Source organism: Chinchilla lanigera, unplaced genomic scaffold (assembly GCF_000276665.1).
Source record: "Chinchilla lanigera isolate Chin_1 unplaced genomic scaffold, ChiLan1.0 scaffold00056, whole genome shotgun sequence".
Lineage (NCBI taxonomy): Eukaryota > Metazoa > Chordata > Mammalia > Rodentia > Chinchillidae > Chinchilla > Chinchilla lanigera.
The window spans coordinates 13024408-13041749 of NW_004955457.1; the positions used below are offsets into that span (position 1 = coordinate 13024408).

Genomic DNA, 17342 nt, shown 5'->3' on the forward strand with positions numbered 1-17342 from the left:
CATTGTTTACACACATAGGGTTTCTCCCCAATGTGAGCTCTTTCATGTATTTGGCAATAACTGTGTGTACTAAATGCTTTCCCACATTGTTTACATACATAGGGTTTCTCCCGCATGTGACTTGTTTCATGTCTTTTACAAACATGATGTGTACTGAGAGTTTTACCACACTGCTTACACACAAAAGGCTTCTCACCAGTGTGAATTCTTTCATGTACTTGGCAATGACTTTGTGTACTTAATGCTTTCCCACAATGCTTACATACATGGAGGTTCTCCCCACTGTGATTTCTCCCATGGATCTGAGCATCATTGTGTGTGGTGGAGTCTTCCAAAGTTTTCTTATGTACAAAAGTCTTCTCTCTAAGGGGAATTCGCTCACTTAGATCAGAGTAGGATTTCCTATGTTGACCACATTCATAGGGTTTCTCTATGGCCTTTTCCCATGAACACTTCTGAAAGGACTGGAAAGTACTATGGGTTCTTCCATTTTCATTACATTTATATAGCTTCTTTTCAGATCTCAAATATTCACATGGCTTCAGTGCAGTGTGAGCTATGATGGGCACATTTAGTGACAAATACCCAATCAGAGGTTTTTTACAAGCAAAGCCTTCAGCTGTATTTAAACCAGCTTTTTTCATGTCCAAATCAGCATCTGCAGTCCAAAGGAGTATTTCTTCATATTGATTACAAGCTTTATATTGGTAGCATTTCTTTACCTCTTCATTTCTATAAAGAAAATCACAATACAACAGGTCTTCACATTAATGATTTAATAGAACAAATTCTGTTTTGATGCCTGCTAAGAAATTTTCACAATGAATTAACTGAATACCCCAGAAGATACTTTCAAAATAGCCATTAACAAAAGAGTAGTATTCATTTGAAAATTTTAAAATTGGTATATTTTCCATTACTTAAGGCTTAGTTTCATTATGGACAACTGGTACCTATGTGTATCACACACTGACCGTTTCTCATACCTTTTCACATCACTCTCTCCCTTCTCTCCTCACTCCATTCATCTTTTCTATCTCAAAAATGTAAAAAAATTACTTTTTCTATCACTTTTCCTTTATTTTATTTCCTAGTTTATATTTTATACTTTTGGTTTCTAATATGAGAAACCATGTGACATTTCTCATTCTGTGTCTGACTTATTGCACTTAACATGGGATGAAGACCCACCCATTTCTTTTAATAAATGACACGATAGTCATCTTTATGGCTGACTGCATAGAACATCTTGTTTTCTTTTCAGTGCTGATAATTAAACACAGGTCTTAGCACTGAATTGCATCTCTAGTTTTTTTATTTCTCATTTTGAGACAGATAATCACTGATGATTAAGTTGCTTGGTTGAGCTTCAACTTGCCATCCTGCTGAACCTGCTCCCAAGAATGCTGGTTTTACAAGAATGCATGATCACGCTGAGCCTATCAAAAATTTTCTTCATCCATACATTCAAAGATGGATATCTAGGCTAATTCCAGGGTTTAACTGTTATAAATTTTCTTTCTTTAAGAACAGGTATGCATGTATCTATATAATATGATGATTTTAACTGTTTTGAGAATATACCCAGGAGAAATATGCCCAGATCAAGTGAATTTCTATTTTCACTTTTTAAGATACCCGTTTACTGATTATCTCAGTGACTGTACTTAATGCTCCCATCAAGTGTTGGAGGGTGACTTCTTAGAATTTTAACATATGAAAGGACTCAATTCCTAGAGGATGGCTTAAAAACACCTATTATGACAATTCTAGCATTCATTTGCACTTCAAATACTACTTCAAGGTTATTACATTTAGACACTGAATGTCTCATATTCATATGTATACATAAATAGTTATAGTGAAGATGGGTTCCTGTCAAAACTCAAAATTTATTCTTTTCATATACACCTATACACAATGTCTAAGTGCAATTTCATAAATTTTTAAGATGTTACTCATGAAAGAATTTTTTATATTTATATATCAGATAGTGTCACTTGTGGCATGATATCACTATTAACTCAGTTTTCTATGATGGAATATATCTGTATTCAGTTCTCAGATTATATATACTCAAGCTGTATACAACTTTGGGGAATATTTGTAAGATTAAATAAATTTGAACATGGCCTCGTTTTCTTGGTTGTCATATTTCTTCTCACACACTGACTCTTGTAGAACGTTCATTTTGCTTTGAATGCAAATTACCTTAGATTTCTCCAGTAAGTTTTGTACTGTTCTTCTACTTCCTGGTTATCCAAAGCTCTTCCTGTAATGTACAAAGAGAAATACAAGGCATCACTATATTATTACATAAAAATAAATAGATTCCAGTTAGATTCATGGTGTAATGTAATTAGGCTGAGGTATTCTTCAAAGTTTTCATATTTACTTAATGAAACTGCATGGGTGTGCAACAAACAATATTCTCTGATTGTGTAAATGAGAACGTGATGTCATCCTTACCTATAGCAGCCATGTTCCTGAAGTTTTCCCCCATCACTTCTCTGTAGAGCTTCTTTTGGGATGGATTCAGGAAAGCCCACTCCTCCATGGTGAAGTTCACAGCCACATCCTCAAAGGTCACTGCCTCCTAAATGATCACATATATATTTCTTGAAGGAAGGTTGAGACAGCCTGGGATATCTCAACTCCTCTCATAAATAGTATCTTGGCTACTTTTCTTTCTTTGCTGACACAAAATACCTGATACCCAGAATTAAGGAAGGAAAGGTTTATTTAGCTCACAGTCTGTGGAGGTTTCAGGCCATATTCGGCTGGCTCCAAGGCAGGGTGGCACATGCAGAGGGCAACCATTCATGGCAGCAGAAGATAGCAAAAGCAACAAGAGCAAAAGGGGAGGAGTGGCAGCAAGCACTCTCTCCCTTACATATGCAAACTATCCACCCCAGGGTGGGTGTAGCACTCACACCCATAATCCCAGCATTGGATCATGGATCAATCAAAAACTCTAAAAGCCTGGCACATGACTACATGAGGTTTTGGGGGAACATCCAGACACAAACCATAAGAAAAAGTTGAATTGATAGCCAGATGTGTTGGTGCATGTCTGCAATGCCAGTTCTCAGGAGGCTGAGGCAGGAGGACTTCCATGAGTTCAAGACCAGCCTTGGTTACATAGCAAGTTCAAGACTAATCTGAATACCCTGCTCAAACTCCTTGCAAGAAAAGAAAACTTCAAAAATTTGTGTCACAAATGATTCCTTTGATTTGTTAAAAAAATATATATACTTGTTCTCCATCTCAAGAACTGTGGTGAACAGCATGGAGGAGAGCAGCCTCTCCCATTACCATCTCTGCTGCCAGGATCCAGGAGAACTTCACTGGCCCAGAGAACTGCTGCTCCTTTGCTGCTGCCATGACCAGGGTGAACTGCTTGGGAAGGCCCAGAGACCAAAGGGAATGCCAGTGACACAATAGGGTCTCAGCTAGGGCACACAGGATGCACAAGGGGGACTAGTAGTGTGGAAAGTCTAAAGCAACAATAACAACATGAGCCAACAGGTGGTAAGTTAGGTGAACCAGCATTGTGCTTGGGAACAAAGACACACAGAACAGAAGCAGGAGGATAGGGCCATCCCTCTTCACTTTTATTTTTGGTTTCTTCTGTTTTTCTTTCATCTTCTGTTCTCTCTTGCTCTCTCTTTTTTCTCTCTCTCTCTTTTCTAAATGGCTGGGGGAGAACTCCAACCACAGAAAATGAATCCCATCCCCCAAACCCAGGAACCAGCTTCAGAAAATCCCTTGCTTATTCCTTTATTCTTTCTTTTCTGCCCTCTCCTCTAGTTTCCCAAAGTTTGCATGATTATCCTCTATCCTCCAGCCTTGCTTCTACTTTCTTTTCAGTTATTCTTGTTTTATCTAGTATTCTTCACAAAACTCCCCAGCACAGGGTAAAACCACTCTACCAAGGGCAAAACACTTTGCATATAAGCTCCTAATTTATGATTGGTTCTGTTATATAACTGTAGGTTTTGCTCCTATGGTTTTTTTTTTTTTTTGGTTTTTTTTTTTGGTTTTTTTTTTGGTTTTTGGTTTTTTTTGGTACTGGGAATCAAACTCTGGACCTTGTGCTTGCCAGGCAGGTGCTTATGCCACTGAGCTATATCCCTGGTCCCTAACTCCTATGGTTTAAGGAACAAAATTAATAGCTACTACAGGTCAGTTTCTAAACTGTGCTTGATGCTATTGTTACTGCTAATTATATTACTTTAGCTAGGATGTCATACCTGTTGTAGTCAGTTGTTCTCCCTTCTGTAACAATACTCTGAAGCCATGGGGTAATAACCTCACCACAGTTGAACACCAAAATACTGGGGACTGAGCCAGATACCAACATCTCACTCTTAATTAACTGGGATGATAGGATCCAGGAACAGATATAAGACAGGAACTTCTTACACACAGAAGACATCCCCAAGGAAAAGACTGTTCCTATAGAGGACTTCATATCAGTGATATACCTACCTACCACAAAAACTTACAAAGATCAAAACATAAAACAAAATAAAAATTATTGAAATAAAAAATCACAAGACAGAAGCAAGATGCAACTTCAGACCTCCAGCCCACCAAGCACAAGTCCAAGAGATAATGAGATGAAAGAAAATGGAAGACACACATCTGAAATTTCTGAAATGATAACAACAGAAGGGAAGAAACAAATCCATGAGGCTATAGAGGAAATCAGATCAGAAATAAACTCTCAGGTAAAAAAAGAAATGTCAACATTCATAGAGGAATTACTGAGCAGATCTACAGCAGAGATAGATTTTAAAAAATACATGATCATGGGAAAAGGAGGGAAACTGAATAATCAATATAGGAAAGACATAGAATGCATGAAACAGATTCAAATAGACATGCAGGAAATTAAAAATTTGACTGAAAGCTGACAAAATTACTTGAAAGAAACTAAACACAGACTTTCAGATCTTGAAACACAATAGCAGCTAACAATCACAAAAGGAAAGACCTCTTAAAAATAACAAAGGATCGGGAAATAACAATTCAATGGTTGTAAGATGATGCAAAGAAAAACAGTATAAGATAGAAAGATGTCAAATGAAAAAGGAGGACAACATAAATGACATAAAAAAGACTATTTGCAGAAGTAACAGCAGAAAATTTTCCAAACATGTGAACAGATTCTGACACATAGTTAAACTCCATTTACAAAGTATTCCACCCAACATCAGAATACACATTCTTCACAGCTGCATATGGGACATTCTCTAAAATAGACCATATACTAGCCCATAGAACATGACTAAGTAAATGCAAAACAATTGAAATTATGTCATCATATTATCTAATCATAGTGTAATGAAATTGGAAATTAATGGCAAAAGAAATCACAAAATCTCCACAAACATATGGAAATTAAATAATACCCTCTGAAACCAATGGGTCACAGAGGAAATTAAAGAAGAAATTAAGCAGTATCTACTAAGCAAAAATGCAACTGCAGCATACCAGAACCTATGAGTTGCAACAAGAGCAGTCCTAAGAGAGAAATTAATAGTGGCAATTTCTCATATCAGCAAAACAGAATAAGCACAAAAAAAAACCCCTAATTCTGCACCTTAATCTTTTAAAAAAGAAGAGCAATTCAAGACCAAACCCCATCCAATATAGAAAATTGTAAGGATTAGAGCAGAAATTAATGCAATTGAGACAAAACAATACAAAGGATTAATAAATTGAAGAGTTGGTTATATGAAAGAATAAATTATACTGATAAATCTCTAGCCAATGTTACCAAAACAGAAAAAAATAAAACTCAAACCTAGGCACTGAGGAAAGAAAAGGGTAAAATTATTACAGATGCTGTAGAAATTCAGAAGATCATCAATGCCTACTTTGAACATCTTCCTCTGAGAGGATGGTAAACATAGAAGAAATGCACAGATTCCTAGATATGCACAAATTACCAAGGTTGAATCAAGAAGATATAAAAATTCTGAATAACCCAATATTAATTAATGAAATCAAAAATGTCATGAAAACCTTACCAAAAAAGAAAAGCCCAGGTCCTGATGGATTCATGACTATATTCTGCAACCAATTAGGAGAAGATTTAATACCAATACTCCTCAAATTCTTTAATGAAATTGAAAGGGAAGCAATCTTCCCTAACTCATTCCTGGAGGAAAGTATTACCCCAATACAAAATCCAGAGAAAGTCCCAACCAAACAAGAGAGCCACAGGCCAATCTTCCTAATGAACATAGATGCAAAAATCCTCAGTAAGATACTAACAAACAGAATGCAATGAGTCATCAAGAAGACCATACACCATGACCAGGTGGAATTCATGCCAGGAATTCAGGGAAGGTTCAACATATGCAAATCAATAAATATAATATACCATATCAACAGAGCCAAAGATAAAATCACATGATCATCTCAATAGATGCAGAAAAAGTTTCTGATAAAGTCCAGCACTTATTCATGATAAAAGTCCTACAGAAAATCAGAATAGACAGACTTTACCTCAATCTGATAAAAGCCATCTATCACAAACTAACAGCCAACATCATACTAAATGGACAAAAACTGAAAGCTTTCACTCTAAAATCAGGAACAAGACAGGGATGTCCACTATCACCACTCCTTTTCAACATAGTTCTGGAAACATTAACCAGAGCAATTAGACAAGAGAGAGAAATAAAAGGAATAAAGATATGCAAGGAAAAAATGAAATTATCACTATTGGCATGTGACATGATACTCTACATAGAAGACCCCAAAAACTCCACCAAAAGCCTCATGGATTTAATAACTAAATTCAGTAGCATAGCTAGATACAAAGTCAACACTCAAAAATTAATAGCATTCTTGTACACAAACAACAAACACACTGCAAGAGAAATTAGGGAAACCAAACCTTTCATAATAGCATCTAAAAAATGAAATACTTAAGAATCAATCTAACAAAAGAAGTAAAAGATCTATACAGTGAAAATTCCAGTACTCTGAAAAAAGAGATCGAAGACAATTTCAGAAAATGGAAAAATGTCCCTTGCTCATGGATAGGAAGAATTAACATTGTGAAAATGGCCATACTCCTAAAATTATTGTACAGATTCAATGCAATCCCAATTAAAATACCATTAGTATACCTCACAGACCTAGAGAAAACATTCCTAAAATTCATCTGGAACCAGTAGAGACCTTGAATAGCAAAAGCAATCCTGGGAAACAAAGGAAAGGCAGGAGGAATCACAATCCCTGACTTGAAATTATACTATAAAGCTACTGTGATAAAATCAGCATGGTACTGGCACAAAACAGACCTGAAGATCAATGGAATAGTTTAGAAGACTCAAACATAATGGCAAACATAATGACAAACACACTCAGTCATCTTATTTTTGACAAATGTGCCAAACATGTTCACTGGAAGAAAGATAGCCTTGTTAATAAATGGCACTGGAAAAACTGGCTTTCCACATGCTGAAGACTAAAACCAGATCCATGTCTATCACCATGCACTAAAGTCAAAATCGATCAAATATCTAAATATCAAAACGGAAACACTAAATCTACTGAAAGAGAAAGTAGGTAAGAGGTAGACAAAGAGTTCATGAACAAAAACCAAACTCCACAGGAAATACTTCAAAGAATTAACAACTAGGATCTCATCTTACTGAAAAGTTTTTGCCCATCAGAAAAAAATCACCAACACAGTAAAAAGACACCCCACTAATTGTGAAAAAATTTTAGCCAACTGTCCCTCAGACAAAGGACTTCTATCTATTACACATAAAGAATTTAAAAAACTATATGCACAAAATTCAAAGACCCAGTATATAAATGGGCTTCTGAGATGAATACACATGTCTCAGACAAAGAAATACAAATGGTGAATAAATATATTTAAAAAGTTCAACATCATTGGTCATTTTGGAAATGCAAATTGAAACAACATTGAGATTCCATCTCACCCCAGAAAGAATGGCTATCATTAAGAAATCAACCAATAACAAATGCTGGCAGGGCTGTGCGGGAAAAAGGAACCCTTCAGCACCGCCTGCGGGAGTGTACATTGGTGAAACCACTGTGGAAATCAGTGTGCAGGTGCCTCACAAAACTAGAATTGGAAGTCTCACTTAACCCAGCTATTCCCCTTCTGGGTATTTTTCCAAAAGAATTAAAAACATCATATCAAGGGCTGGGGATTTAGCTCAGCGGCAAAGTGCCTGCCTGACAAGCGCAAGGTCATGAGTTCGGTTCCCGGTACCAGAGAAAAACAAAAAAAAAAAACAAAAACAAAAAACAAAAAAATCATATCACAGCAATATATGTGTACACATGTTTATGGCAGCACAATTTGTCATAGCTAAATCTTGGAGACAACCCAAATGCCCATCAACTGAGGAATGAATAAACAGATGTGGTATTTGTACACAGTGGAGTATTATTCAGCTATAGAAAAGATAAACTTGAGGTTTTTATAGGTAAATAGATGCAACTAGAGACAATACTCATAAGTGAAATAAAGCAGATCTGCATGTGTAAACACTGTACTGTCTCCCTAGTGTAAGAACCTGAAAGACTAAAGAAAACCAGAAAGGTACAATAGATTTTGTGAAAGGGAAAGAAACTGCTCAAAAGGAAAGAATAACTGGGCAAAGGGAAAAGAGAAAAAAAGAAAGAAGGAAGGGAATATATATATATATATATAAAAATATATATAATCACAAGATAGCTAAGATTTGTACTACTAATTTCTATTAGTTTATTGAAAGGAATAGTTAATATTTGATCATTTGAAAAATCTTACATGCCTAAATCTGGTTATCTGAGTAACCACTTTGAAGATAACAATATCTAATACAACAACCATTGTTAATTTCTTGTCACCTTGTTATGAAATTCTTTATCGTTTTTCTTGTTTCTATGTTGTTTTGTTTACATCTTTGTCTTTGTTCTTTTTTAAAAATAATAAAAAAGGAATATTAGAAGTAAACCAAGCCTGTGAACAAATAGTCTTGGTAGAAGTCTACACAATGTTCCATGCCAAACACCACAACACACATTCTTTTCAGCTGCACAGGGGATATTCTACAAAATGGATCATATATTAGCAGACAAAGCATGTTTAAGTAAATATAGAGGAATTGAAATCATCCCATGCATACTATCTGGCCACAGCGCAATGAAACTGGAAATCAAGGACAAAGGAAATCACAAAAACTACACTAACACATAGAAATTAAACAACACCCTTCTGAGCAACCAGTGGGTCACAGAGGAAATCAGATATAAAATTAAATACTATATACACTTAAACAATAATGTGAATACTACATACTGAAACTTATGGGATGCAGTGAAAGCAGTCCTAAGAGGGAAATTTATAGCAATGAACTCACACATCAGGAAAACAGAATGAGCTCAAATAACCTAATGTTGAGCCTCAAACTTCTAGAAAAAGAGAAAATAAAACCCAAAGCCCATATGAAAGAGGAAATTATAAAGATAAGAGCAGAATTTAATGCATTAGAGACTAAGAAAACAATATAATGAATCAAAAAGTTGGTTCTTTGAAAGAATAAATAAAATTGATAAAACATTAGCCAATGTCATCAAAAAGAGAGAAAAAAAATTCAAGCAATTAGGAATGAAAAGGGGGAAATCATAATGGGTCCCACAGAAATCCAGGAGAACATCAACACCTACTATGAGAACCTATATTTTAATGAGATGGAAAAGAGAGAAGAAATGGACAGAATCCTAGACACAAATGAATTACCAAAACTAAATCAAGAAGATATAAAAATTCTAAATAACCCAATATCAGTAATGAAATTGAAAATGTAATTAAAAAATTTACCAACAAAGAAAAGCCCAGGCATGGAAGGTTTCATTGTTGAATTCTACAAGAAATTTAGACAAAAACTAATGCCACTAAAGCTGAAACTCTTTAAGAAAATTGAAAGGAAAGCACTACTTCCAAAGTCATTCCTAGAAGCAAGTATTACCCTGATTTCAAAACTAGAGAAGAACACAACCAAAAATAAAAACAAAAAATAAACAAACAAAAAACTACAGGCCAATCTCCCTAGTGAACATAGATGCAAAAATCCTTAACAAGATACTGGCAAACAGAATGCAACAAGTCATTAGGAAGATTATACATCATGACCAAGTAAGATTCATACCAGGGATGCAGGTATGGATCAACATATGAAAGTCAATAAATGTAATACACCATAATACCAGAACCAAATACAAAAACAACATGATCTTCCCAACAGATGCAGAAAAGGCTTTTGATAAAGTCCAACTTTCATTCATGATAAAAACCCTACAGAAAATTGGAATAGATGATCTTTACTTCAACCTGATAAAAGCCATTTATGACAAACCAACAGCTAATATCATATTAAATGGTCAGAAACTGAAAGTTTTCACTCTGACATCAGGAACACGACAAAGATGTCCATTATTACAATTCCTATTCAATATAGCTAGTTTCTCTTAGTTCATTGAAAAGAAAGTTTTGAGCTAATATTGTGTAGACAAGATATGCCTGTATCTTCTACTCTGAAAAACTACTAGCCAGAGCAATTAGACAAGACAGAAATAAAAGGAATAAGGATAGGAAGAAGTTAAATTATCATTATTTGCTGATGACATGATACTCTACATAGAAGACCCCAAAAACTTCACAGAAGGACTCCCAGATTTAATATCCAAGTTTGGTGGTGTAGTGGGATACAAAGTTAACACTCAAAAGTCAACAGCATTCCTGTACACAAACTACAAACTCAGAGAAATTAGGGAAAGCATACCCTTCACAATATCACTAAAGAAAAAAATGAAAAACTTAGGAATCAATCTAACAAAGGATGTAAAAGATCTGTACAGTGAAAATTACAGTACCCTAAAAAAGGAGACTGAAAAGAATATAAAAAAGTGGAAAGATATCCCTTGCTCTTGGATAGGAAAACCAACATAGTGAAAATGGCCATACTCCCAAAACTGCTATACAGACTTAAGGCAATCCCAATGAAAATCACCAACAGAGTGAAACAAACAAAAGAAATCACTAACAGAGTGAAAAGCCAAACCACAGCGTGGGAAAAAATTTATAGCCTGTTGTCCCACAGACAAAGGACTTTTATCTAAAACATACAATGCATTTAAAAATATCAAATTCACAGACCCCCCCAAAATTCAACAACCCAATCCAAAAATGGGCGTCTGTGATGAACATGCACTTCTCAGATGAAGAAATATAAATGGCAAGTAAATACATGAAAAAATGTTCAACATCACTGGTCATTTGAGAGATGCAAATTAAAACAACAGTGAGATTCCATCTTACTCCAAAAAGAATGGCTATTATCAAAAAATTAACCAATAACAAATGCTGGAATGGCTGTGGAGAAAAAGGAACACTTCTCCACTGTTAGTGGGAATGCAGACTTGTACAACCACTGTGGAAATCAGTGTGAAGATTCCTTAAAAAACTGGGATTAGAGGTATCATTTGAACCAGCTCTTCCCCTTCTGGGTATCTTCCCAGAAAAATTAAAAACATCATCCCACAGTGATATCAAATTTGTCATAGCTAAATCTTGGAAACCACCCAAATGCCCATCAATCAAAGAATGGATAAAAAAGATGTTTTTAAAAAAATATAATGGAGTACTACTCAGCCATAAAGAAGGATAAAATGGAGTCCTTTATAGGTAAATGGATGCAACTTGAGAGCACATTCATTAGTGAAATAAATCAGATCCCTATGTGCAAACATCATATTGTCTCATTAGTGCGAGAAAATGAACAAGTAAGATCCAAAATGTACAACAGATACTGTGAATTGGGAAGAAACTGTACAAAAGAAAAGACAAACTGTGATGGGGAAAAGGGGAAGGAAGAAACGGAAAAAGGGAAAAATATATGTATACACAAGATAGCTAGTTTCTCTTAGTTCAATGAAAAGCAAGTTTTGTGCTACTATTGTGTAGACAAGATATCATGCCTATATCTTCTACTCTGAACGACTACTAGGAAGACAACAACACACAATGTATCAACTATTGTAACTGTCCTGATAAGCTAAATTGAGAGCTGATTTCATTATTATGTTGGTCTTTTTTTCTCTCTAAAATTAAAAAAAAAAAACCTTCCTTTTATAAATTCATCTCCCAGTGGATTTACAAGGGATTCTTTGAAACTTCTAAGATATTGGTCAAGATGTGATATGTATTTGTGTCATTTTACCACAAAGAATGTATTTATTATATATTATAAAACTACATCAATAAAAAGTACTATAATAAAAATAATTTATACTCAGGTAGGCATGGTATCATGGGTATGTAATCCCCCTCCAAAAAAGGTAACACTGTTCTGCAATATATTTCATTAGATTAATGCAATCTTTACCTAAAACAAGATAACTGTTCATAAAAATAGGAAATTATAGATATACTACCTAGCCATGTGGATTTTTTCATTCAAGATAATATATTATGTAGTCAAACACAAGTGTGTAGTAGAACATACCAGCTAACTGATAGCATGAGGGCCTAGCCTGGATGATGTCCTGGGTTCAATCCACAGTACCATGCACACACACACACACAATCATAATAAAATGGTATTTAGTTCATTAAAGAGATGGACGCTTCAGTATCAGAAACTTATAAAATTCATTGCAAACAGCAGCAAAGGAAAATCTCATTTAATTATTTGAATCTTGGCATATATATATTTTCTAAAATTCAAGTTCTATTGTTTCTTAAAGGCCTCTAAAGAAGAAAACATTTAAAGATTAATAAACTAAAGCTCATAGACCATAAAACTAGCAGATGGGGTTTAGAATGGAGACACTGTACAGCTATTATACTGAAATCCAAAACATATATATTCACTGTCCCCATTATTCAGTCACATGAAACCAAACTTCATACATGGGGTTATAAAGCAAGAAAATAGAAATAAATGACATAATGACTCAAGTGAAAAAGATAAATGACTGTCCATGAAGGAATAATCGAGATGTAACATTTTAGACCAATGACAGGGAGACCTAACACAAGAACAACTGGAAAAGATTATAGCAATTCTCATAGTAATACTATTCACTAAATTATCTCAATATAATAAAGCTAAGTGATTTCCAATAAAATACAAATTACAAAGAACTATCTCCTGTTTAGCTCTCAAAGTCAGTATACATTTCACTACAGAGAAACCTACCAGTCATTTGCTCATTTATTAAACCACCAGTTTTTACTATGTTAGAAGTTAAAATTTTTTTAAAAATTACATGTCTTTCTATTAGAATCAAAAAGTGCAAGTATAGATCTATGACATGAATATAATTAACACTTTAAAAAACAGTACATTTAAAAATGGATTTAACTTGAAAATTGACCTTCTTTAAAGTTTTTGCAAATATTTCAAATATACGCTTTAAGAGGAGAACTACCTGCTCATTCCAGTGTGCTTCCCATTCAGTCTGCCCCAATACTTTACTGTAGAAAATAACCTCTCACCTTTCACTGGAAAGTAAGGACTTCACACTGAGAACTGATCTCATACATCACCATGCATTTATATATCCAACTTTATAAAATTTTACATTACTTCATTAAAAATCTTCAAAGAATAAACTAAAAATACATTAATATAAAAGTAGAGGTGTGGGACTGAGGATTTAGCTCAGTGGCACAGCGCCTGCCTGGTGAGTGCGAGGTCATGAGTTCTGTTCCCGGTACTGGAAAGAAAAAAAAAAAAAGAAAAAAAAAGAAAGTCTAGAGATGATGTGAATGCATGGGGAATAATTTATAGTCATGGATGTGATGGTGTAATGTACTACAAATTCTCCAAATTACATCGTGAATACAATCATCCATTTAAGACCAGTTAATCAGCTATAAATTTGATGATCTTCCAAAATCCCTCCTAAAACACAAACGACAGTGCTGTATTTTTCAGATCTCAAATAAAGAGAGAAAATGTAAGGAAAGTTAGAGGACAGGCAGAGAAAGGGCCTCAGTGAGGTTTCTGGCAAATAAAGAGTTAACCAAAGAAAAGAGCTAAGAAAAACAGAGAGCTGAAAAGGCTGAATTCTTTCCTCCTTCCAACTGCAATTAAGTACAAGAAAAACCAAGTGGGGAGGGGAGCTATATTATAAAAACTCACTCTATATAAAATATACACTAATACCTGGACACTCTCGTAATCATATACATAAGTACTTATACATATTTTATATATATATATATATATATATGTACTAACCATATTAATACACTAAAATATATATACAGCCTTTCTACTCAGCCTTGAATGTAATTTTGCTGTAAATGTTATAAAATAAGCACCTGAACAGCACAAAGATAGAAAAAGGTGCTTATCCAAGAATGTACACATGGGCAATGAAAGGGACATTGGTCAAACGAGGGGCCTCAGAGCCCAAACAGCCAATCAAGTTATAACAACTCTCAAAGGGGAGAGCCCCTTTCTTGCCAAGTAATAAAGGAGGCTTAGAACAAAGACCCCTGAGATCCAGCTCTGGACTCCCTATCTGCTTATCTCCCTTTTTCCAATAAAGTAATTTTGTTTCCTATTTCTCTTCTTTTTCAATAGAGATTTTATTTCTCCTTCATATTTTATATCTCTAATTCTTTTATTGATGTACGTTTTTTACTAAGCCTAGATAAAAACTACCCTCAGGAGAAGCAACAAAAAGGGGAGAGGTATCCACTCTCATTGTGTGGAACATGCTATGCATTAAAATCGCAATCTCAGACAACATGTCGACACATAAAATTTATAAGAAATCTCAAAAAATATTTCTGGTTTACTTAATACGATTCGTTAGGGCTGCAGTACAAATCAAGAGGAAGAGATAAGTGATCATTCCTTCAAAGCGGTAAAACTGCTCATTTTATGCACCTGATTTTTACATAAAGATATAACCCAGATAGCTTCCAGAAAATTATAAAATAAGGTTACTTAAAAATGCAAGAAGAATAGCAGTATTTCTGGATAGTAAAGAAAATATGAACACATGAGTAGATAATGTACAGAAGAGTTTGGTAAAATGAAAAAAGGTGTAAAATTAGTCATAAAATACAAAAAAAATCGAAAGTAAGCAATTGAGTTTCATTATAAATCAAATTTTAAAAAGTCTAGAGTTAGTCAGTTAAGAGAAACGACCCAGAGCTCACCGCTGGTGTTAGTGTGGATGGTATAAGTTCCGATGTAAATGCATGAACTGTGCACCAGCAAACATCAGCGTCTATGGCATTTTCTCAAATCTCTCCTAGGGCAGCAGGAAAGAGAGTGATCCCAGGAGCATCCCACTAGAGGAGCCTGCTTTCCAGCAACTGAGGCAGGAGGGACAGAGAGTGAAGCAGTCCACGAGACCAGGAGGGACTCCGACTCGAGCTGCTGAAGCTGACCCTGGAACTCCAGTCCACATCTGGCTCCTGCCCTTCCATCCGGACCTCATCCTCTTCCCACCCCATCTCAGCGCACCCGTCCCACACCGTTACCATTGTGTGCCCTCAGGGTCTCCCAGACTGCTTCCCACGCAGCTCCCGGTTGTCAAAATTCACCGAACAATGTGCGCCAGCCCATTGGATACTAAGGATGCGCTCAGGGCTCAGACCTCAGCACCAAGACGGGGGAAAGAGCCCTCTTGCTACGGCTCACCTGATTGGACAATTTGTAGAGTCCCGGTGATTGGCTCCTGCTCCATTGCCCACCCTAGAGCAGAGACTGACAACAAATCCCCTTGTGAGTGAAGCCAAATGACAGGAACCCAGTGAATTTGAGACTCAGTATCTCTTCCAAGATGTCACCTGACCTAGCCTGAGTTCGCTGTGGGCTTTGCACAGATGCCCCGAGCATCTTACTAGATTCTGTGGGTTGTTCCTGTGTGCTGCTCCTGAAAGTGGGATCACACACGTGTGCAGACATTTCCAGAGTCGTACACCAAGGAGGAAACTCCTGATGTTAGAGAATGTCACAGGTTCAGGACAGGTCAGGACACAATGGAACAGAGGGAGGGCCCGATGTTTCGAGTGGTTTAACACTTGGAGTGAGGCAATTGGCTTCATGACCAAGACATTCTGGTGCTGTCTCAATCTACTCATTTCAGCCTCAAAAAATGAATATACGCCATAAGAATTTATACAGAATAAATGAAGAAACTGGACTTAAATGATAGACATACTCTGCAAAAGAGTCAGGATGAAATAAAAGCAAACATTTCAACTGCTTCAGACAGGTAAGCTACTGCATTAAGGGTTAGAAAGAAAACTTCAATTCTGAAAATAAGCATATTTCCAAGCAGGAGGGTGAGAATGGTTACTGAAATTCATTACTGACAATCACCTCCTGGTGATGAGGCAGGGACTCCTAAGGACTTGAGAATGTAAGGCCACATGCCATATAGTTGCTGCCTTGAAGATCTGTAAAACATTAATATCCACTAGAAGGAAATTGTTAGCTGGACCCATGTGCTACTCTTGATGTTCAAAAAGCTTGCCTCAAGGGTTGGGTAGGATATTAGCAAAACACACCTCTAGGGGTGTCCATTTTAGTCACAGAAGTGTGATTGTGTGATTTCTGTGAGCTATTTCTGGTCTGTGGTCCTTTCCTCTATGTTCTTTCCCTGCTCTGCTTCCTGACGCTCCTGAGACATTTGCAATTATTTCTCATTTCCTGTCACTGGGATGTTTCTGCTTTAGAGAAAGTTGACCACAACTCCAAAAGTACCTATAAGAACAAACACAGAATGTTACATTATGTAGCATAGTCCAGGAATTCTGACACAAAAATTTCTAAGTTCTTTGAAAACTCTGGAGTGAAGATTCTGAGCTTTTGTGATAATCAGGTAATTGGTGGTTAGAGAACTGCTTGCAGCTTCTCACCTGTGGAAAGAAGTAAAGAATCTAAGACTGACTCTAGAATTTTAAAAAGCCAATAATTTGTGTCAATAAACCATGAAATTACTCACGTGGAATGGAGGCTATCTTCTTTTTTGTAGGACATTTAGCCTCATCCATGCTAAATCTACACCATGCTAGTGAATTCTAATTGCTCTCCATGTCACACCCAATTGTTTCCTGAGGACCAGAATCCATCCTAATTGAAAAAAGAACTAACTTAGCAGCTCTCTCGTGTATCTTGGCTGAATGGGCAAAGCTTCCAGCCTGCTTCTCAACCATAAAAATTTCTCCATTTCTTTACCTCCATGCCGGTGATCAAGATGGGCATTTCTTCTGAAATCACATCAACTCACCATTGCACTTCCCCTCTCCTTGTCCCACCCCATGTGAG

General features: G+C 35.9%; 1 protein-coding gene across 1 annotated transcript in view; it reads right to left on the reverse strand.

Annotated features, from left to right (window-relative positions):
* LOC102010872 (zinc finger protein 14-like) overlaps positions 1–15670 on the reverse strand; it is an 18123-nt gene extending 2453 nt beyond the window's left edge. The window contains exons 1-4 of the mRNA XM_005397067.2: positions 15551–15670; positions 2470–2596; positions 2212–2272; positions 3–732 (exon numbers count right to left, since the gene is read on the reverse strand). Of these exons, the coding sequence (XP_005397124.1) occupies positions 3–732; positions 2212–2272; positions 2470–2596; positions 15551–15553 (921 nt within the window). The 5' untranslated portion in view covers positions 15554–15670. The remainder of the gene's footprint in view (positions 1–2; positions 733–2211; positions 2273–2469; positions 2597–15550) is intronic.
* Positions 15671–17342: the final 1672 nt, after the last annotated feature.